General features: G+C 38.9%; 1 protein-coding gene across 1 annotated transcript; it reads right to left on the bottom strand.

Moving 5' to 3' along the window:
* Nucleotides 1-526: 526 nt before the first annotated feature.
* Nucleotides 527-24242, bottom strand: TMEM167A (transmembrane protein 167A). Its single transcript, XM_074812130.1, has 4 exons — nt 24160-24242; nt 11621-11730; nt 6114-6148; nt 527-2774 (listed from the first exon to the last, which is right to left on the bottom strand). Exons 1-4 carry the CDS (start codon nt 24160-24162, stop codon nt 2704-2706), a joined length of 219 nt encoding a protein of 72 aa, XP_074668231.1. The 5' UTR covers nt 24163-24242; the 3' UTR covers nt 527-2703.
* Nucleotides 24243-24277: the final 35 nt, after the last annotated feature.

The following is a 24277-nucleotide window of genomic DNA, read 5'->3' as shown; positions in this document are numbered from 1 at the left end:
TAAAAACTGGTGCATAATTGCTTAATATAAAAAGGTATCAGATGATTCTTCGCATATTTTGAACATGTATACACCCAACAGTCAAAACGCAAGACTCCTTAGGAACTTCCTTCCCCCATCTAGGAATGGCACCTTTGAAATCCAAAAATTAGTTGCTTTGACACTATGTTTGAAGCAGTATCCACATTTAAAATTACAGAAATAGATTTTGCCTCTCCTTGGATTTTCCTGCACATTTTAAGGCTTCTGTGTGTGCACAGTATGGTCATCATCATACTGCTCTGTACTCCTCTGAACCTGCCTGGTTTTACAGCCAAGGGTATTTATTTGGCCTAAATTGGAGAAATGTGTTTTTCCTGGCTCCTGATTAGAAAAGAGTTTTGGACAAGTACTTTTGATGGTGATTTAGATATGCAGGTATATGTGAGAGAATACAAAGGTAGTAAGTAATAATAATTTTCTTTCTAATGCAGGGTAATCTGAATCTATGAAATGAGTTTTTCAAACAAGAATGACAACAGTGACATACCCTTTCAGTGTGTTTTATTGCCAGATTAGTTCATTCAGATCACACACCTTTTCAGAACAAAAAATTCTGCTGACAGACGACAACTTTTTTGCCAAGAAAGGTTGGACCAGATGATCCTTGAGGTCCCTTTCAACCTGGTAATCTATGATTAGTGCAGTCAACATAAAGTCATTTAGTTGTGAAAACACACCTGTCAGGTGCTACTGAAGTAAGTTACTAGCTTACTGAAAGTTTGCAAAATTACAGAATAAATGCTAATGGCAAGTATTACTAAAGGCAATTGTGCTGGGTTTGTGTGTGTGGAGGGGTTTTTGGTAGCGGGGGAGGGGGCTACAGCGGTGGCCCCTGTGAGAAGCTTCTTGAAGCTCCCCTGGCTCTGAGTCGGAGCCGCCTCTGGCCAAGGCCGAGCCAATTAGTGATGGTGGCTGCACCTCTGGGGTAATGTATTTAAGAAGAGAAACCTGGGAGGAAGACATCTGTGCGAACACCAAGGTCAGGGGAAGAAAGAAGGAGAAGGGGGGGAGATGCGCTGGAGCAGAGACCCCCCTGTATCCCGTGGTGAGAGGGCAGGACCCCCCTGCCCCCATGGAGGTCACCGGTGGAGCAGATGCCGCCCTGCAGCCCATGGAGGAGCCCACACCAGAGCAGGGGGCTGCACCCGAAGGAGGCCGGGACTGTGAGGGGAGAAGCAGCCCCCACTGTTGTAGTTCAGCGCTGGGAGAGCTGCAGTGTGTGGGGGTGACCCACGATGGAGCAGTTTGGGAATGACTCATGTTGGAGAAAATCTGTGGAGGACTCCTGTGGGATGGACCTCATTCTGGAGCAGGGGAAGAGTGTGAGGAGTCCTCCTCTTGAGGAGGAAGGAGCGGTGGGACTGACCATAAACCCCATTCCCTGCCCCCTGCGGCGCTGGCGGGGAGGAGGTAGAGAAATCAGGAGCAAAGCTGAGCCCACAAAGAAGGGAGGGGTGGGGGAAGGTGTTTTTAAGATGTGGTAAAGCTTCTCACTGTCCCACTCTGTCTGTTAAGTGTTGTTTGCTTGAATTAAACTGATGTTCTTTTTCTTCCCCTAACAAGTCTGTCTTTGCCCATGATCATAATGGGTGAGCCACCCACACCCTCCCCTCCCTGTCCTTGTCTTGATTCCTGAGCCTTTTGATTTATTTTCTCCTTCCCAATTCTGAGGCAGAAGGGGTGGGTGAGAGGCTGTGTGGTGCTCAGGTGCCCTCTGGGCTCAAACCATGACAGTAATCCAATCTTATATTAATAGTGAGTGTAATCTAATTTAGTTGTTTTCTTCACCTTTAGAACATTGGGACATGCAAGTTCCATATCTGCAGATTACTATGAAGCTAACTGTTCACTTAGATGATTTAGCAACCTTGTATTACACACAACAACAGCAGCAGAGCCTTTCGAATCCTTTTCTCACAATACTTTGGTCACAATCCTGAGGAATGATTTACCTGAGACCTAGATCTCTAAAAATGAACACACATGGTATTTTACAGAGAGCAGTCCAGGTTCTCAAATCCCACATCTGTGCCTTCTCAGCAGCTAGTCAGATATCACAACTACAGTCCCCACCTTTATTCCTACCTTACCTCCACAATAAAAATACTGACAGATTATTTGAGGAATTGGAAGTTTAGAAAATAAAAGCTGAATGTAACTTAGGCCAGGGGTCATATTTTTTGTACACAAGTATAGCTATCACAAAATGACAGGAATTGTTCAGGCAGTAAGAACTAAAAATACTTTCATAAACGTATCCTAGAGTCACAATGCTCTTTATTCTTTTAAGAGTGGTCTTATTGCTATTCCTAGATTTATCATTTTTAAGTTTTATTAGCGGTCTATCAAATAAAGAATTAAAAGCCTTTTCAACTGCATGGTTTAAGAAAAGCTCCCCTGAAACAGACACCTTTTCAAGAGCTGCATCAGGAGAGTCAGTACTGACTTGACATTAATAAGCACATGTCATCTGGAGTTAGTTACATTATGATCCCTAATACTGTACATGATGGTCTGTTTGCAGGAGCAGGGGGTGCCCACTACAGACAGGCTCTAAAATGTGTGAGAGGAAACTTGATGGCCCCTTCCCATCTCTTCCTGCCAGCAGTTCTTCCACACTCCGCTGTTTGGTAGTAGGGTGTAGGGGACACTCTCCAGTCGCTATTGTACAAACAGAATGGTGAAGGCCATCACAACACAGCACACAGCCACGTAGGGGCTCTTCCGTTCACCTGAGAGGAGGGGAAAAAACCCAAATCAAACAAAAATTCAGGCATGACTAAACAGATCTAGGCTGCTCCTAGCCTAACAAGGTAATTATCCCATTGCACATGCAAATTAATGTTCAACATTTCTAGCTGGAGAAATGCTATTACAACTACAATTGTGTATTGAGGATGAACATGCATGAGACTGGGAAACTAAGATGTAGGATAGGACATATTGCTACACAAAGACAGAGTCAGAGCTCTTTGGTTTAAGTACAGGTGAATGCAAGACTTCTGTCTTACAATAAATCATATTTTCTGAGATGCAGTTTCCAGGAAAACATTAAAAAAAAAAAAAAATTGCTGCTATCTCTTAGTGACAAAGAGAGGCAGGAGGCAGGCATTGGAAAACTGATCAAGACACCAAATCTTTTACTGGCGCTGTTCCCAGTTCTGGCTAAGGGCTATTGCTGCTCAAAAGCTGTTTGGTGTCAGCTGAGAGGAGGTGTACCTCAACGTGTCTGGCCATGACAGCTGCTATATGCAGCATGCATCTTTTATGCATGGTATCATATAGGAGACAGCTAACTGACTGAGGAGCTCACAGCAGCCCAGACATGGCCAGATGCTTGTTTTTTTCTTTGCTAGGGAAACACAGTATTTTTAGCATGTGGAGAGGGTCTGGGTCCACAGATTTTCAGGTTAGTGATAAAAATGATCCACAGATTACAAAAGTTGCACAGACACATCTCCTTCTGACTCTTTCAAATTAGTTTTCCAGGGGAGACCATGGATGAAAGTTAAGCTTACTCTAGTAACACTCATATTTGGTGGTGAAGGCAATTGAGAAAGATCTATTCCCACCCATTTGGTCCAGAACAAAATGTTACAGAGGTCTGTTGTTCACCAAATAAAGGTAGGGAACTGTCACACTATCAGGGGAATATTAGTAATATTAATCAGACGGCTACCTATTTACATGGGCACTTCCTCCATTTAATTAGCCAGCTGTTTTTACTCTTCTACTTAAGCATTACTCTTCACAAATGCACTGACTTCTCTCTGGAGAGCAGAGAGTCCCCTGGATGGTACATCCAGCCTACAAAACTGTCAGGAAGTGTTAAGAGAGCACTGACTCTTTAAAGGGAGAAGATTCCTGGTTTTACACATTTAGAAACATAAAGTCAGAGCTGGAGCTGTTTACTTTAAATGGAGTTCAATTTCCTTTTCCTGTGCAAGGTCTTCTGTCTTAGGACAAACCATCTTTTCTGAGATGCAGTTTTCAGAGACACATTAAAGAAAAAAACCTGCCAAGGCTCTCAAGTCTAGCATTAAGGTGTAACCCTCAGAAAAAAATAGTCTTTTAGCAGCAGAACCTTCAAATACAGGAGGAACAAACTTTCCACAGAAAAAGAAAAATAAAATACTTATAGCGACACGTCCCATAAGCAGGAGTGCCTGCCACAGTGACATTACTAGATGTTGTCATGATCTGGCATATATTTAATTAAACTTCAAATAAGTGAATGAATTAATGTCTGCAGTTTCACATCTGTTTAAAATAAATTTTTGAGGAAGTCCACCTCCTACAGTTAGAGTATTACAATTTTCATATGGGTTATACTTTCCTGCTCTTAATTTTCTTAAAAGAGAAATAACCATGTGGCAGGCTTAAACTAATTTTGCACAATTTTGTAAATATGTAACCACTTGCTGTTTATTAAAATCTTATGCACATGTGAAAAGGTTGTTTAAACATACCAGGCAAGTTAAATGTAAAGGAAACCAGTATGCATTTTCATTTTTAAAAGCCTGCATTTTCTACATGCCTTTGTGATTAACACAAACAAAATGATCGGAATCATCTTCAAAGCCTATTTCCCATACTGAGGATATGGTACTGTTATGTGAGGAAAAATACAGAAGGAATGCTAAGATGCTACCTTCTCATCTGTCAGTCTAAAGGAAAGTCAAACTGGACCACTACAGATGTAAGTTGAAAAGAAATTAGTGTTTTACATGAAAAAGAGAAAAGGAAGTACTTTAGTATGGGGCACAAGAGTGCATGCATTACCTTGGATGCAGCAAATGCAAACATGTTAATGGCAAAGCAAGACTATATTCCAGATGAACTGCAGTCCTTAACTCTATCAAGTGGACAGGGGCCTCATAAAACCTCTTGTGTACTCCTTTAAATAGTTTTTTAAACTGTTTTCTGTGCATAGCTAATAGAAAAAAATATGTTTACGTTTATTAACTAAAAAGATGATGTTAACGTAAGGTAGAGTGTTCTCTTCAACCTTCAACAAACCTTAATGCAGCTGAATTTCTACGTCTGTTTTTCCCAGTATAACTCAAAATTAATTTCTGACAGCTGCCGCCTTGACAGTATCCTTCAATTACAACACTAAAATGGGTTCTGCCATGTCTATTATCTAAATAGGACAATATCTGCAATCATTTTAACAACAGGTCTTCACAGAAAACTGGGGTTTGCGACAATGCTTTTTGACAAACTGAAAAACGTATGTCATGTCCCTTTCAAAGCCTCAGAATGCAGAAAAGGGAACCATACATTTTTCCTTTAGGTTCAATGACAAGTAGGAAGATCTAGAATTACAAGTTCAGCGTTTCTACTTTGCATTAACAATGCAGTTTGAAGAAGACTGTTTTGATGATGGATTTATAATTTTTTAAAAATCCTGGGTATACCTTAATGCTAAGACTGAACTCCTGTTGCACATTCCCATTTCCTTCTCAAAATAAATTCACAATAAGGATTAAAATAAATATAAATATCCATGTTATGGGAAAATGTCTAAAATCAGATAGAGCTGATCAGCCTGCATATAGATGCCACCTGACATAAACAGCTTTGTGTAATTCAAAACTCCACAGAAGCTAACTAAAGAGAGGACAGCAAAAAGACATTTGTGATTAAACAGAACCTTACTGCGTTAAGGATTCCATTTTTTTTTTATTACTATAAGGTAAATATCTGGCTTTTGTCAGTAGTCCATTTGAATTTCAAATAGACAGCAGTTTATAAGGAATCACTGATTTCTTTGTGTGTTATTAAGAAGTATGCCCTTCGTTATTTCATGTAGTAAAAAGTGCAAAATATTTTTGCAAATATGACACCACATATATGAATTGACATTAGAAAATCCAGGCTTCCATGATGCTAAGAAAGATAGTCATACCCTGCCCCACCTCCCCTTGTATTTCATGGAGGCAAAACCTGCATTTTTAAAGACCATGTGTGAGTATGGGTTTCATTGCTACATGGAAACACTGTCCTAATAAATAATGCATGCTGTAGAAAAAGCACTGTTCTTAAAAGATTTAAAAGAAAAATATTACCAATCCTGGCACATTTCCAGAATATTCCCAATAATCTGTAAAGATAAAATAAATTCATTAGGCTCTTGGTTTAATAAAATAATTTAAGTCAATCAATTTTTTCTTCTATGCTAAAACAATCCAAATTAACAGTAGTTTGTCAACTTAACACTCTTCTTGACATCAGAAAACACCTGGTACCTGCACAGAGGGGTACAGGCTATGAACTAAACAAGTGGCAAAGCTCTTTCCAAGTTTAGCAAGATTTTTTGCATGCAAGACAAGAAAAAAGATGCATTTATTGCCTGTGTTCCAAATCTAAAGATTTCACCAGAATTCTACATTAAAGTACTCCAGAGAGAAAATTCTGTAATGAAAATAACAGAACTAGAAAAATACTGGAGTAAGAAATACCAACAGCTCTCCACGTCATTGTATATGGGAAACCTTTTATGTTAAGATTTTGAAGCAAGTATTCCTACAGGTATGAGATATGATAAACCTGAGTACTTTAATGCTTTGTAGTCTCTTTTGTATTTCCCTTAGCAATAGTAGATAAAAATGCCTTTTCCAGAAAAGCATACTCATAGGTGCAATCTGATATAGAATACTTGCACTGAAATAAATAAGAAAACAATTTTTCAGGTTTGCTTTTACTCTTTTACCAAGGTTTACCTTTCTCATGTCTCTCTTAATGCTGCTTGCCCAGGACATTAACTCTCACAAGTGAAATAACAAAGAGGAAAAGCAGGATTCAACTATTCAGAGCACGTTTAAAGGAATATACAAGTATGTATGCCACAAATTTGTAATTTCTCTGTGTAATTAAAATAACCTCACACTGACTGCTCAAGAGGAACAAGAGCAGGGACTGCTTTATAATCTGAGGAGGAAGATGGGAAGAATACTGAAGCATCCTCAACTAAAAGCCACTTCAATCTCAGCCTTTCAAATGATGGTCAAAACTGCATTGAAAGCTTGTTTACAAGAAGGTTTTCTTCATAGTATGACTGGTTGCAATGCAGTAAAAACATCTGTATTCAACTATATTGCCTATTTATAGATTTATGGACTAGGAAAAAAACTGATTATTTTTCCTCCTTCTTCTGATATGTTTATCAGCAGTAACGCCAGCCTACATTATTTGTGGGGTTGTACCTGCTGTGATGGCAGTTCTCCAAGTGCTTTCCCACAGTGCTCTGAACCCCCACCCACAATGGTTTGATTATCTGTCTTCCCCCTTTCTTGGGCTCTGATAATTGCCTCATTTTTTCCTGCTTAAATGCAGACAGGTAGTTTTGGGCCACTTGCTCCTTCATACTTAAGCAACCAGCACACCCTGCACTTTAAAAAAAGAATTTCTGCACTACATATTTTATGGCCTCTTTTATGATCTTAGTTTAATTCAGCATCTCTCCCTCCTTCCATTTAGCAGCCTCCCCTTTATTTTTGAAACAAAGGTCTGGTGTTGGGCAGGTGAGAACCAAATGTTCCAAGAGCAGCAAGTGACTGAGGTTTTCAAAGTCAAAGTGAAATGCTTTTTGATCGATGTACCTCTTGCTGACCAATTTATTGTGAACGACATTGCAGCATTTTCATTTTTAGAAAAGTGGCTTTTTTGTCTGTGCTTTAGATAGTTTTACCTCAAGCCAAAAGTATTTCTATATAGTCAAAGCTCATTTCTTTCTGCTTTTATATAGCTCCACAAGCAGAAGTAATAATCCCTGCATGTTGACCACCACATTTTTCCAGGCTAGGAGGTCATAAAGTAACCTGAAGACATCTATTTAATTTTTAAAGATGCATGCAGGTAAAGAGGCATTCATGTGTAAATCTTACAGAGCAAAATACACAGCCCCATAGTACTGTGTGAATGGCACTTCAGACTTTCAAAGCTGTTGTTACTCTCCGTAAAATTAAGATTTAAAGATCGCATGCTGCAAAACCAACACAAAAACTTCCACAGCCCAGCATCTCATGTTGCCATCTCTCACAAACCTGCCCAGGAACAAAAAGAAATAAAACATTACTGTCCTTTTCATATGCATATTTGAAGAACCTTACCTGGGAAAAGAATATTAACTCCTTCAGGCAGTCTATAAATCTGTTGAATTTGCCTCACAATCTCAGCAAGGTTATTTCTTTGCCTTCTCAGAGTTTTTTCAACTGCGTGTAACAATGTAAAGTTATAACTGAAGTATTGTACATTGTTCCTAGCCCTAGAAAACCCCCTTTTTGGTGAAAATATGAATTTTCCCTTCTGATGTGGCAGGTACAAAACAGTTACAATATGGATTTCATCAGCTACCCTTACTGCAGGTAACAAATAAAGTCACCACTGACGTGAGGACTGACAAGCCTTCCAACAGATGACAACAGTACCTATTTAAGATGCTTATGCTGTTACTGGAACATACATCTGTTTGTCCACACAGTTTGCTGCTGAGCTAAAGCAAATCGAAATCTGGACCTTCTAAACAGCTGTAATCAGAGCCTCTTGATGAACTGGGGACCTCGCACTGGAAGAAAAGCCTGTGCAGGATGTCTGCTCTCCTGAATTTTTCCATTACTCTTCACCTCAGGTCCACAACATGTACCACTTCAAGTCAAAACCTGTTTGATTATTACAGAAATGATGCTGCCTTGAATGAATCTGCTCCAAAATAATTCCTCCTGAAGCAACTACTGAAAGTAATTGCACTGTTCCTTATTCTTCCCTTCATCTTCATTGTTGTTTTAACGCAGGTGAAACGTGTCAGTCTGGCTTGCATACCTACTGTTTTCTGGCAGCCACAACTCAAATGTGCATGAGCTGCTACATATTCCTGGCTTTTAGTGTTAATGATAAAAGCACTGATCATGAAAGTGGTGTTGGTTATCTGGAGAACAAAAAATCCAAAGAAATGAAACTGAGTAAGATGAGAAAGGGTTAGTGGGGCTTTAGACTTTGGCTGCTAGACTGGGAATGCTGCAAGATGCAGCTGCCATGTGTTTACCAGGACAACCCCGCTGCCACTGCAGGAGGGAGTGTGGGAGATAGCCCACTGCAATGCTTATGGCAAGTCAAAGGAAATCTCTGCTGCATATAAGCTAACATATCTTTCTGGTTAGCAGGGAGGAGAGAATTATGTTGTGGTACGCATTCTCCTCTAGTTAGCATGAAACAGTAAATCTCCACTTGCTTTCCCAACCTTAAACGCTATTGCTCAGGACAAAGCACATGGAAACACTCAAGATGTGTCGGGGAAAATGAAGGTTTAAAATTCTGTTTGGCTTGGTCGGAAAAGACACATTTTGGCAGAAGTCAACAGGATAAAATACAGTGCTATGAGGATGGGTGACATCACTATGCAACACAGTCTCTCAACCAACAGAAACATGTTTCTTTACTTGCTATCAACAGATTTAAATCTTCACTAAAGTTACCACTCAGAAATGTAGTGAATAACTACCAACATTTCTCCTCTCTGTCACTTTAATATTTTATTGCTACTTTTTTATGCTATTAATTTGGAGCAGGAATAATGAGGTAAGATCATCTCTGTGGTAAAATGAAATATCACTAGAATTTATTTTATCCAGTATGTCTAGACATTTCCATTTGAGCATGGAATATGTTAGTGAAGAGGGACAGGGGTTTAACAGCATATGAGCTCCATGTAAACATCTACCATTCAGGAAACAAATTTCATTGCTTCCAGGCCAAGGTTTTATTCTCCAGTACAAAGCAGTCTACATACGCATATATAAAACAAAAATAAAATACTATGTTCAACATCTATATAAATACAAACGTACAGATCAAACACCCAACTCCTCCACTGTGTCAGCACCCTTTGAAAACATTTTATGAAGAGAGTTCTATTGTACTCCAGACAGATTTGCCTCAAGAATAAACAGAGTAGCTCCAGATTAAAGGAAATACTCCTTGCCAAGAACAGCACTAAAATTTTAATCAGTAAAATAAATATTCTTACTTCTTACTGTGTATACCTCATTGACTATTGTGTTATCTTCCACTAGCAGACACTCAAATTCCCCTCGCCAAGTCCTTCATGAAGTCATCCTTTCTTTCCATCTTTCCTTTTATCATAAGAAATCTCTCATGTCAGTGGTAATCTCATGGCCTCATATGAAAGGACACAAGTATTTTCATGTTACAACTCCAAATTAAAAAAAAGCTAGCGTACTCTGGATATCTTACACTCCTAGAAGAAAACTTGTGTGATAAAACAGCAATTCCTGAGGTTAATTACAACACACGTTTTCAAAAGAGAAACACTCAAGGTTCTCGGTGACAAGAGTCTACAAAACTTGACACTTTTTCTGAAAATTTAATGCAGAAGTGACAGAAGATACTTAGGGAAAAAACATTTTCTTTAACAGCAAATGATCTAATGGAAAAAGTGGACAAGTCAAACACCCAGCGCCCAAAAGCCTGTCTGTTTTTTCCACCTAAAACATTACCAGCTAGAGTTACCTCCTACTTCTATAAATATTATTTCCTTTGTATTAACCTTGGGTGACAGCATTACTGAAATACTATCAACAGCCTCAGTGGTTTCTAGGTCAAAATTGCCCAATTGTTACTTTAAAACCGCAGCATTTAAATCACATTTCTGCATACTGCTGATTGCACCCAATATCCAGTCACACTCTTCGTAGCACAAAGAAAACTGGTAAGCCAAAAGGTGAATGGGTATTAACAGCATGAGGCACAGATTTGGCTCTGTGGCTGTCCCCGTTTCCCACCACTCCAAGAATTGTGCTGCTGAGCAGGGTAGAGAAGAACTGTTTTGCAGCCGTATTGGCCCCGCCACATTAAGTGCACTCCAGGAGAACAGGGAACACAAAGGAGAAAAACATTGGTCACCTAGCCACATGGTGCTTTAGGAATAAAAGTGAGAGATGAAGTTACAGTGACCAAAGGACAAATAAAATACGTTAGGTTTTGTAGAAGCTTTCAAAAACTCTCCTACAAATTCCTTCACCTTAGAGAATACAAAACAATGACTTAAAAAGACGATACATAAGGATAGTGTTGCTTATTTGAAAAAAAAAATATTTTTAGTTACAGATTATTGCTAAAGCTATGTTTCAAACTTGTACCTCCAAAACGCCTATCCTGAAAATGAACAAAAAGCCAGCTTCTGCTGTTAATGTTTTCTTACCCACCGTAAGAATCAAAATAAATCATTACAGCAACAGCCACATAATAGGTTTTCTTTCTGTCACTCATTTCTGTATCTTTAATAAGCATTTAACAAGAAAGTTGCAATTCTAGAAAATAACTAATAAAGCAGTATTAGCTGGCTTTGTTAGTTAATAAATTCTTACTATAAAATTGCAACTAAGTGTTTGCAAATATCTTATTGCATTCTATTGTAAGATACAAAATGAAGATTTTTAAAGAAGTGAGAAATTTTTCAAAATAGGATTTGTATCATCACACACCATTACAAGATACTAAAATGTTCTAGTTAAAACCAAACAAGCTTGTGTATTTTTAAAGTGATCAGACTACATACCCAGTTTTATTTTTGTCCAGTAAGCTGGGAGCCAAGGATCTGATGTAGGCACAGGTACATATGAGCAACAAGATCACGGTCAGTAGACTCTGAAAGTTGAAGATGGCAGACTACAGAAGAAAATTAGAAAAGAAAAATTACATCTTTGCAGTATAAAACTCCTCTTACTGTATAAGCTGGAGAAAATAGAGGTGATCCCCTAGACAATTCCCTTTAAAAACAAAAATGAAACCTACAATGCCAGTGAGCCAGAAATTCTTTTAACAGCTCACTGCACACAATGGTGGAAGAACAGAGTTTTTCCTTCTCAATCCATCCCAAGAAGGGTAAAGAAACAGCAGGCAAAATGGTAACCTTACAGTTTTGCTCCCAGGCACCTGTTCCAAAGCCAGTTTGTGGAAACCCATTAGCAGCAGGTTAAGAGTTACAGAAAACAGATGTTCCCTCTCAGCCAAGACTATGCATAACTGCGGTTTGCATCAATAGAATACGGTGGTGGTGGTGGTGAAGGTGGAGGTGAAGAGTGTTTGACAAGTAAACCAGTGGCAGCCAAGACAGAGAATAACAAGAAATATGTAGGAGGATTATTAATATACCGCTTTATGAAGACTATGCCCAAAATTCAACAGATTTGTAGAAATACATACAATTAAGCCCACCTGAACTACAAAAAGATAACGGATTAATTTTATTTTCAAATCACATTTTTATTTTAAATTTAAAACATCTTTACTGTAAATACCTTTTTAAAAGTGCTAATTACATGGAAAATGCGGGACAAACAGAGGACTTGTCTTAGGATGGAGAAATAAAGTTCCATTGTTTGATACTAATTTGCCTACTAGCAGTACAAAGACACAATTCTTGAGAAACTGCTAAAATATCGGGCTATTTGCTAGTTTAAAATATTAGTAAAATGCAGTAAGTGCATCTCTCAAACATATTTTTTTAACTGAAGTCTGAGCCTTGTGTGGCCAACATGTTCCTTAATCATTAACTTATAAACAACTATCATGGCTTATGTGAAGCAATCTTTTCCAGAAATACAAACGTTAAGGGGGGAGAGAAGGTACTCATGAAGGACTGCTGTAACTTCATAGCCAAGTACCAAATCTGGAAGAAAGATGGCTCATGCTGATTTCCAGCAAGAGCCACATCACCATTCCAATAAATAATGCACTAGCAACATTTTTTTTTTTTCCCCCGATAGGTTCACTGGAATTTTTTGAGAAATATTTGCCTATCAGTCTTTGTGATTCGTAGCTTCTAATAATTAGCCCCAAATCTGAGACTCAGATTCTTCTTACAGTGTGAAAATAATCCAGCTACATGAAGCTGCAGTTTTACTGTTTACTTCAAATAGCCTTATTTTCTCTTTGCTCACCTACCCTAATTTGCAAATCCTATTTCATCTGAACTCCAAAAAAAACGGAAGAGCAAATACAATAAATTCACTTTTCATTCTGGAGTTCTGACAAATTTGTGTCTAAGTATCTCAAATTTTTTTCCAGAAGGCTGAGTAGTAGTCTTTAATTAAGTGTAAACATTTATCACTTATGAAGAGATATTACATTGTAGTTTCCTTCTTCAAGCAGAACCTGGTGGGATTTAAGAGAACATCAGAGCTCCATTTCCACAGCCTGAGACACATTTCTTTTGATCTAAGTGCACTTCCTTCCTATGTCACAAAATTTTAATGTTTTGAAGCTCTGATAATCAAATTTCTCTAAATGGTTAAGGAGAATTATAAAAGAGAATCACCATATTTCAGTTCAGTATTGCAGTATAGCAAATTAAGAGAGAAAAAAGAGAAGCTCTCTTGAAGGCAAAGCCATTGGAACATCTGTGATCCTTTTGACACTGGGATCTAAAACATTGTAACAAAAAGAAAAAATACAATCTTATGTAGAAGTCTTAATGAATCACATGAAGCAATACTGGAACATACATGCAACTGCCAGCCTGAATACCTGCATTAGACAGGACTAGATACACAAACTAATTTAAATGGCTAAATTAACGGGGTCCAACAGGCCATGCATGGGTGGGGAGCTACTCGTTAAGAAAGAACAGCATAGCGGCTCAAGGCGCAAATGAACAATTCTGCCTCTGTGACCTGTATGAGATATTTCAGCATCCTTGCCCTCAAAGGCAGCATTAGCTGTTGGAGTGGGTGTGTGACTCTCCCCTTCTGCTCCAAGCAGGAGCCCTCTTGCATGAGCCATCCTTCTGCAGGAGCAAAATTCCTAAGCCAGTCCCCTCATTCCTCACGCATTTTCTATGACACCCTCCTGAGAGACAACAAAGGGGCAGGGTGAAAATGTGATTATTAGGATTCAGAGAGAAGGCAGGCAGTGGAGAAAAGTAACAGAGTGAATGGCAACTATATACAGCAGCTGACACGCAGAAATGTCTCTGTGATGACAGAGAACATGGAGAGGGGACATTACATGGGTGGAGCAGTGATCCAACACCCAAAGCCAGCCCTCAAGGTCCTCCAGGTGAGGCTACCTGCTTTTCTCCTGAGCCACAGCATTTGCTAAATCATGTTTAGTTTAGTATTTTAGCTCAGCTAGCCGAGTCACCATTTCTCTTCTACCATGTCATAAATAATGGACAGATTATTCACAAAGGACAAAACACTGCCCATCATTATAAGTAGACTCTTGCCTTTGTACTAGGCACAAGCTTTTGCCAACTTCAGACCACAAGGAAATTCTCAACTCCCCCTCAGAGGCAACTTTTAGGACCTAGCGAGGCAGCATCTCTTGGCTCCTGTGGGTCTAGGAACATGACAGGGCCGGATCCAGGAATGGCTGCCTCTCAGCAAAGCCAGATACTCCCTATCAACTGATTAATTTGATCAGTCCTCCGGGAGAGACAGCTGCTCTCCACATCTCACAGTGCAGTGCCTGCCAGAGCTCGGTTCCCATGAATTCCTGCAAGCTTTCTCCTGCAGCTGCTTCCCAAGAAGGCTGGCGGTATCGGGTACCTCAACATACAAAAATGGCAGAAGGGCACACTTGCTTCCTCTTAAGCACAGATTGTAAATGTATACTCATGAAATGTGTTATTAGTCAATCAATAGGGGCAGTATATAATTGTTCTTTGTTGGGCTCCTCATGTGTTTCTTCAGATATGCAGCGTAGGGCACCACTGTAATTACAGATGCCACCCCACTGAAATGTGCTCTGAATTGCACATTTATCTACACAGTCACTTTAAAAGGACAGACATGCATATTTTAAAATTTGTTTACAATTTTAAACTGGAAATGAAAATTTATTTCTGAAGTAGATGGCTTCACATTTCAAATCTGAAGTAATTCTTATAGCCCAGCTGAATTTACAGAAAAGGGTGTTTTACACCCAGCTGCCTGTACTGATGTAATTAAAAGCTGCTGTAAGAGTCATCCATTACTCGGAATCTTTTTAAAAAATACTGCATTCACATACCAAGCTATTTGGAAAATGTTGTAATGTAGGTGGGTTGCAGTTCATTTAGTTAAACTGTGTTCCTCTGATCCAGAAGTAATTAATTGGAATTTTTCAAACGTGCCGACTGGCTTAATGTAGACCCTGTGAACCTCATTCCCATTATAAAGAAATTTCAACACATGGAGAAATAGATGCTATCTTTTAGACTGTGTCCACATGCTGGTGAAAACACAACTAACTTCCCAAGACTCAGATTGCAAATGCAGAAAAAAATGAGCAGAAAATAATTAGCCAGTGCAAGCTACAGCTTTAATTATATACATTGAAATTTTTTACATATGCATTTGGCACATTTCTGTTATGGTGGAAACACCTTAGTAGTTACATTCTGTGTTACTTAAGTAATTACACTTTTTCACCCCCTCCCTCTCCACTGGGCTGTCTCCAGGTAGCTGTGGAACACTATCACATCACCTGCAGCACTAATGAGGCATTGTATTCAGCAGAACTTGCAAGAGCAAGTTTTTTCATTAGTCTTTAGAAATTTAAGACCATGGATTTTAGCTTTGAGAGCTACATATGCCCAAAGGCTCTTTTAAATCCTTACCAAAATTAGACTTTAAAAAAATGCCTCAATATTATTTCCCTGATCATATTGTATCTTTGTAAGAATAATTCCAGATAATACACCATAGAAATAAATAATGAATACTCTAAAAGTTCTTGTGTTCAGATTGGCAGTGGTGGCATGTATTAGAAATACTCATGCGAATATATGGTAGTTAGAAGACAAACATTACAGCTAGACACATTTGAATGTGTTCCCATCCAGGTCCACATCTGAACAGCATAGCTGTAGGCACAGAGGATACTGGGGCAAAACAGGGAGTTATAAGGAAAGAAATGGTCTCCAGTTGCCTCTGGAAGACCCCAGCAGTGAGTCTGGTACAACACAGCGTTGGAAGATGGTGCGACAGCTCCTTTTTCTGGGGTGAGGAAAGAGGGAAGGAGGAGCTTGTGGATGGAGTAAGAAGAAATCTGTGGAACAGTATGTGGTAATAAAGCTTTAATATACTAAACTACAAACTAAAGTTTACTATACTTTAGAAAGTGTTGATTTAGAGTGAAAAATTTCATATGTGGCTGAGAAAGGGAGTCCTGATGGGCCACAACATTTGCACAGCCCCTGTCAACCTTATAGACAATGTTGTCACTCCTGCAATTTAGTCAGCATTAAATTCACTACACTTGGGGAGAAGGAAAAAAAAAAAAAAAGAAAAAAAGAAAAAAAGAAAAAAAGAGGCAGCTCAGAGTTCTGGTTATCAACAACTTTTGCACTTTATAAAAGTATTCAATTCAATGTGCTGAAAGGAAGGGCACACTCAGATGACTGCCTGAAGTTTTAGCGATCACTGGTAAGTGTGTATTCAGCATCAGCACAGCCATAACAGATGCACTGATCCTAAACTTTATTCTACGGAGAAAGTAACTGCCATAGACCAGACTTTGTAATATATCTACCTCTATATTCTTTATTTGCTTCATCACTGCTACATTCTCAGATACTGTTCTGTTCCATGTCTTTGCAAACAGCACCACAGAATTATGAACCACTTAATGACAGAACCCTTGGGTAGCACTATACTAAATCACATTGTAAGTTTTGATGCAACTATGTGTGTCGTGGAAGGACTCACTGAATCTCCCCTTGCCTCATATACTTTAAAATGAAATAAACCACCCAATATGACTGTTCTAAGGGAAAAAAAATCATGAAGGAGGAGAACATAAACCCCACACCAAGTCCCCTTGGGTTGGTAGAAAGCCTCAAATAAACGCATTCCCTGTTTATCTCAACAGACTTACCACTGAAACCAAAGCTTAATCTTCCCTAGACTTTCAGTATTTACAAAATGATTACTCTATCTCTGACTGCAGCGTGACCATAGTTTTCATCTGTGCATGCTATAAGAGAGGCCATAATAGTGCCAGCAAGTTGTTAAACTGTGCCCCATGGATACTATTATAATAATCAATTTATTGTGGGCAAACACAGATAAATTATTTGAATATTCTAAAGAAATTATACCCACGCTTGTGTAATATGCTGCAGAATATACAATCTTTCTAGAACAGTTTTCTTTTTTCCTCTTCAACATTATAAAACTGATAGATGATTATGCTCTCTGGAACCAAAGAAATGAATGCTGATATCCAATCACTTTGCTGTCTTTCTTGTATGAAAATATAAGCAAGAGCTCATGCTGTAGTAAAACTGTGGTTAAGCAAGAGCGGATAACAATGTAAAAAAGCCTGCACTAAAGTAGTAATGTAGGCTTCAAATCAAAGTGAAATCAATCTATGAAATGTTAATGAAGAGGTCCTTAAAAAGCTGAAAAAGAAAATGCTTATTATCTAAGGTTTCCATTAGGTACTGCAATACTTATTTCCCTGGCCTCAATCTAATTTTTAGGAGTATAATATTGAAAAAAATAATAGGAAATGAAACATGTAGGATTACTCCCAACCTGAAGGCCAAAGCCATTGCTAAAAATTAATTAAAGCATGCATATAATTATATTATATTCCAATTTATTCAGGAACAATTTGTTTTCCCACTGCTGCCAAATATAATCTGATAAAAATGAATAGAAAATAAGCATTTGTAAAAGAGGCATGCTAATTAGAACTATAAGAAAAATACAAAACTTGCAAACCAGTTAAATTTGAAGTGATTATTAGAAAAACTACACTGTTTTAAGCAAGAGGTGTTTAGACAAAACTAGTTTGTGCTTACTAAGTATCCAAATACCATCCAGTTAGCAGTTATTGGTTGCTCCAACATGAATAGGGTTTTTACTGTAAGTTTACTGCACGTTCACCCCAGTATTCAGTTTCCAAGTAATTTAAGTACAATATTTAATGCTCATTCACATTTCTGTCTAAAATATTCAAAGTTCTGTGTAAAATTTATGTGGTTTTGCAGTCATAAAATTTAGGCTAAGGCTTGATTAGAGTAATAAGGAATCTTTCCCCTAGACATTTCTGTACGATGTTGTCCAATTTAAATGGCAAGTACAGTACATAGTAACTAACAAGTACTCTTCAGCTGACTGAGAAGCATAATACATCTGTTTAAAACATAACCAATCTCTTTAAACAATTAGACAATGAATTAACAGATGGGAACAGTTGTCCTCTCCTGCAAAAGCTCTCTTGACTTTAACACATTTAGTTTTTTTACTGAAACTCAAATCCACAGAACAACACTGAAATGACACCTCAAGGTGTCGATGTTGAAATTCTATGATCACTTGAATTCCTTCTTCTTTGCCCCAATACCTAGACTGCAGTACCAAAACTGAACTTTTGGTGTGAGCAGCTAGCAGTTGCAGAATTTCACCAAAAATCTTACAATAAAAAACAAAGTGAAAAAGTGAAAGCTTTTTTATCAGGGTTACTGTAACACACAGGTGTATATGTCCATATATTTACTCAACAAACACAGACTTGTGTTAGATGCGGCAGTAAAAGCTTAAGATATCTCTTCCTCCATGTCATCTTTGCAGATTATATAGTTTTCAATTTTACAGAGACTTTTTCTCTACTCACTTCCACCATTAGATAATAGGAATAATTTTCATAATCCTCATTTTAGAATGCTGAAGTTAAGTATATTGTCCAGAGTAACAAGGAACGTAATGGAACTATGAATGGAGTAGGTGATACTCAGCCATTGACACAGAGCTCTTATAAAAGGACATAAATCTTGGTTTGCAGCTCTCTCGCTTCTGCCCTAAAAACCTGTGCATTAGAGATTTCTAGAGTGTAGTCAAACAGAAGGAGAAAAATTACCCATGTAAAGAAAAAGACATCATCTCCCATAATGATTAAGTTCTGGCTTCTCTTGCTGTTCACTGAAGTATGCCTAATCATAAACTTGTATCAGTCTTGTGCTTTTGATAACCAAGCACCATAGTTTCTGTCAAACTAGCTAACTCTCCCTTCTGAAGTTGCAGACCACACTGCTTAGTTTGTTTACCTTAAATTTACTAGAGAATCTTAAGAAACAGTAAAAACTGTGTGTGTGAATGGAAGAGGTAAAAGTCATTCTAACATGCCAGCACATTTTGAATCAGATGACATCCTTACTCTAATAAAAGCAGTGTGCAAAAAGCATGAGTTTGTAACAGATGGTGCTACAGGAATTTGAACATGGACATGGAAGAAAGTCAAAGTTCTCAAAAAGGAAGATGCTGAAATATTTTTGCTTTGTTGTATTGAATACTTCGACATTTGTGATACAGCTAACATTCTATCTGCCAGCGTTTCATAATTTTAAGAAAAATAATGTCATGCTTGTGAGTTTGGTATGGTTACCAAACTCAGAAGCAAGAATCAAAAACTAGAGATTGGGTCCATAGCATAACAGGAAAAAACCACATGCCTTCTATTTCTCTGAATGTCTCTTATCCTCACAGAAAGCTTGTACAATTCAAAGCTGAACTGCATTCCTCAACATCCTTACAAAAAGCCTAAGAAGTTGCTGCATGCAGTAAAGGTATAATATGTTCTTTCTGCTCTAAAGGCTGCACAAAAAGCTTATCTTTCAATTTACCTAAGAATTCAAAAAAGTTAATAACATTTTATGTATTCTATTTATATACTTTTTTTGTTGTTAGTAGTAGAACCATCTCTTTAAAACATGAAAAACAAATACTTCTCTATCAGGAAAAAACATAGTCAAGAAATAATGAAAAGTTCTGCTAAGTCTCTCTGTCCCATGGCTCTGGGCATGGTCTCTTATTTGGCAGAGCTCAGGTACGTGGTTTGAATTCTTAGCATCTGTAAGGCAGGTAACATTTTTAACAAGATGCCAGCTGTTTTCACCTTTCTTCCCTGGTCACAATGTTGAAAATGAAAACTTAGGTGAGTTGAACACCAAGCCCTGTGGATCAGCAGAAAAATGTATTCAACACTGTAGCTATCACAGTGGATGTGCATGGTGTCAAATGGTGCAGCCAATCAAAAAAATTAAATTGTGACATTGACTGTTTGATAACTTCCTTTTTTGTTCAACTTAAGAGTTTGGATCATGAGTGGAAAATCTACAATGTATTATCAGCCCATTAATTTCGACTGACTGTGGAAAAATGCGATCCCCGCTTCTCATGCTACTACTGAATAAAATGAATATGTTTGATAGTGGACAGAATGCCAAAGATGTTTAGTAAGAACTGTTTGGCACTCAGCAGACAAATGGTTTCTCACAACTGCTGGCATTCTGGACTATTTAGGTATGCGGTAAAATTTGTAAAAGTAGACTCACTGCACCCAGATCAAATCAAGAGATTAATCTTGCAATGTCAAAAGAAACAGTTTTCTCTGTTCTATAATCACAGAAGCAAAATACTGAGGACATATTTTCATATCATCTTGTAAACTGACACAGAAGTCTCTATACTGAACACTTCAAGTAGTAACTCACAACATGCCTACTCCACAACAGCATTACTATTTACAAGTGCATTTATAGATGGCATGAGATTTACTAAGCATCAATACCAGTGTAGAAACCATACTTCACTGTCCCTACCTAGCCATACTGCATCTCCTAGTTCTCCTTCCTCTCTCCTTTGCAATTCTCTGACAGGAGGAAAGGTACCCAGAGAGCAAATCCTTCTTGCCTTGTTCTCAATTAACAATGTTTGCTCCTACTGCTAGGGTCGTGGCAGAGCTGCCACAGGGGTCTGCTATTGTCAGGTACAGGGACACAAGTTGCATGTTGCATGACTGGTGGAAAAGCATCTTCTTGCCTTACAGTTTTGGCGTAAAATCCTCAGATCCCTAGCAAAATCAGATTAGCTGGGTAGCAAAGCCTTTATCAGATGAAAAAATTGTTACTGCAGCTGTAACTCCCTGAAACTCTAATTGCTTCTTATCCAAAAAATTCAATGCCTGATGGCATTATAATACTGAGAGGCAAAAAGCTGTCCATCATTCCAAGGTAAATTCACAATACAAAGACACCTTAAGACTGTAAGATAACCTAGGAGATGTTTTTAATCCTATCTACCTTCAGGCCATGATAAAAACAAAGCTATTGGCAAATTTGAATCAGGATTGATTCCTCCTTGTAACTTTTAATAAGCCAAACACAAAACTTTGTACTTGAAGACTCCTCAAAGCTCTTTTGCTGAACATCATCTCCAATTCTGATATGTTTATATCTGAGAGCTTGGTTTGGATCAGTATTTACTAATAAATGTTTTTACAATGGGTTATATGAGCAATTCCCCTTCCTTCTATAAACACCATTCTAAGACAGGAACAAAGATTGTGACAGAAACGTTTGTCCTCATGGAAGGTTCCCAAATCATTTTTTCTGCAGTAATACAAGGCTCAAGGTCACTCCTAAGCAGAGGGTGAAGGGAAAGAAGCCATCTTTGTGAAGTTTTCTGCAATTCTTTGTTTTATTCATCACCGAATTGCAATCACAGACACAAAACATGTCTACTAAGATTTTTTTTAATGTGTACTCATGTTTTGCTGCAATTGCACATTTTTGCTACAAAGTGCAGACCACCCTTCAGCAGGTGAGAGGCTCATCGTTCATTTTAATGTTACTTGAGGTTTCTTCCCTCTTCCTGCTCACTGCACCACATGTGTGTGGCAATTTTTCAACCCCACTAGGAAGTTTTGTTGAGCTTTCAGATATAAAATTTCAACAGTTGACAGGATAAACTGACAATGATTTGCGAAAGTCAGTAAACTACATATTCTGCTTCTAAATAAATTAAGCAGCTCTGTCATTAGAGTGTTATCCTTTCTGTTTTCAGTAACTTTTTAATCCACTGAGCAGCTTGTACCTGGTTTCAAAGATGGTTGAAGTTAAAATAGATTTTTTTTCTTCTACCCACTGGCAGTGAACAGGAAAAAAATAAACACAAGTTGTGCTTTCACATAAAAGAAGACAGAAAGAAGCCAGCTTATATATATTCTGTTTGGCAGCAGCTGGTTGTTCACCCAGCAAAAGTTTTGACTTGCTTAGTAAGGATGTGGTAAGGAAGCCTGGGAGACAATGGGATGGAAATTTCCAAGCGATAATGTCGTTTGGAAATTATGCTATTCACAAAGCTACTGGCTTGCCACAGTTGCAGCTCATTTTCTTTGGAGAAAGAAAACTAATTGGAGGTGTAACTCTACTCTCCTCCATTTGATGATACACAGACAGCAGCTGTTTCCTATCTCAAGAGTCAAGTGTGAACTCAAAAGAAAGTGTCAGTAACTGCAGATCATGACTGTTAATCCCACAAGACAACAACGTTCTTATTGAGGAGCCATGACACCATCATGGAGAATCCAAACTCCTGGATATGACACGAGGGTCACTGTTTTTCTTGAGGAAATTCAAACACCCCAAGACTGAGGAATCTTATTTTCAACTCCTTTGACATAGAATCACAAGAAAAACGTCACTGAAAGATTCTGTCTGTCTTCAGATTTCTGGAAGCACACAGAATAACCTCTAACAAGCAACATGGACAAGCAGAGAAAAAAATATTCTCGTAAGATCTCATACACTTGCCATAATCTTTTTGCTAGATATAAACATTAGTGTTGTATTTAAGTGCTAAACTCACCACTGTAAATGTCTCACTGATCGTCACGGTTCTCTTGCCTTTCTCCTAGTCTCAAATCCTTTTAAGTACTATGAAAAACAGCAAGGTGATGTTGTACTTCTATAGTATCTACATTTCCAAGGTACTGATTAGAGGTGAGGTATTCACTTCTCTTTTGTCTCTTGTTTTCTGTATGTGTGTTTTAGATCTTCTGAGATAATTTATGTCTCTTATCATGGAAACCCTTTGTTCACTGCTTGAAGCCACAGATTAGAACAGGTTCACCTAAAAGATCTGCCAAAAAATACTCAGGTGAGCAACTTCCAGTAATTTCCTGCTGGTGACAAGATCTGGAGCCTAGGAACTTTTTTTTGAACTGAACCATAAAACAGTTCAAGAGATATTAATCTTTTAATAAATATGTGGGAAGTACAAAACGATTCAGTGAAGTTGTACTGCATACATCACTGGTAATGGATAACCTGTCAAGGTCAGGTTGGATGGGGCTTTGAGGAATCTGATCTAGTGGAAGATGTCCCTGGCAGAGGAGGGACTAGGTGATCTCTAAAGGTCCCTTCCAATCCAAACCATTCTAAGAAAGATTTTGAAAATGCTCATCTTAAAATAATTCTGTGTGAAGTAAATGTTACATACAAACCATTATTTGTACAGGGAAACCACTTCTACTTGTTGCTATTTCTTTTTCCTTTTAATTTTAAAATCATGTATCTACGCTGCTCATATAAAGATCTTCGCCTTAGCTGACAAAATTATTTCATGGCACAGCTTTTACCCAAATTCAAATCTTCCATTTATATTCTCTGTATGGAGAATGAAAAAAAGGCAGGAACCACAGAAAACGTAAGTGGCAATAATAATAAGCCCCTAGGTCAAATTTATATCCACCATTCATACTTTTCATTAGCAAACGGACCCAGGCCTCTGATGCTACTCCCGAAAAATGAGAATGGCAGTCAGGATTTAGCTTACTGCTCAAGAAGCAAGACGTCAATCACCATACCCATTAAATCAGGCGGTCAGAAGAGACAGAAACACTATCCTGACAGACAATGCACGGAGGCCAGAGGAAGGACGCTGCCCTGCAGAAAACCCGGGCTAGGCCGTACAGATGGAAGAGGTGTCAGGCTGGGGGGCGGGAAAGGGACCATGGGGGCGCAGACACGCCCGGTTTGCGTTCCTGCTGGGCCGACTGCTAAGCAAGGCTTCACGCTAGAACTAGGCCGGGCCCGTTCCCCCGCGGCAGGGCGGGGGTCTCAGCCTCTGAGGAGGTTCAAAGGCCCGGGTGGGATGTGAGAGGCCCCGGGGGTGTCCCTGGGCCCGGGAAGCGTCGCTCGACAGAGACGCGGCTGGCCAGGAGGCGCAGAAACCGGCAGCACCGGCGGGAGGGGAGCGGGGCCGGTCCCACGGCGACCCCGGAGCGGAGCAGGCGCCCCCCGCCCGCCCGCCGCCCCACGCTTACCATGGCGACCCGCTCGCGGCCACATCACACTTCCGGCGGGCGGCGGCGGGGCGGAAGAGCGCCCGGGGCCACGCCCCCTCCGGGGCATGGGCGGGGCCACGGCAGGGATTGGCAGCCG

This window comes from Strix aluco, chromosome Z, assembly GCF_031877795.1.
Source record: "Strix aluco isolate bStrAlu1 chromosome Z, bStrAlu1.hap1, whole genome shotgun sequence".
In the NCBI taxonomy this organism is placed as follows: domain Eukaryota; kingdom Metazoa; phylum Chordata; class Aves; order Strigiformes; family Strigidae; genus Strix; species Strix aluco.
This window is presented reverse-complemented; position numbering and strand designations above follow the sequence as displayed.

What these genes read in the sequence shown, in the direction of transcription:
- TMEM167A (XM_074812130.1), bottom strand. An exon ending in CTGGACAAAAATAAAACTGG is followed by an intron (nt 6,149 to 11,620) that starts GTATGTAGTCTG and finishes TTATCTTTACAG; the next exon opens with ATTATTGGGAATATTCTGGA. An exon ending in CTGGAAATGTGCCAGGATTG is followed by an intron (nt 2,775 to 6,113) that starts GTAATATTTTTC and finishes CCCTCCTCTCAG; the next exon opens with GTGAACGGAAGAGCCCCTAC.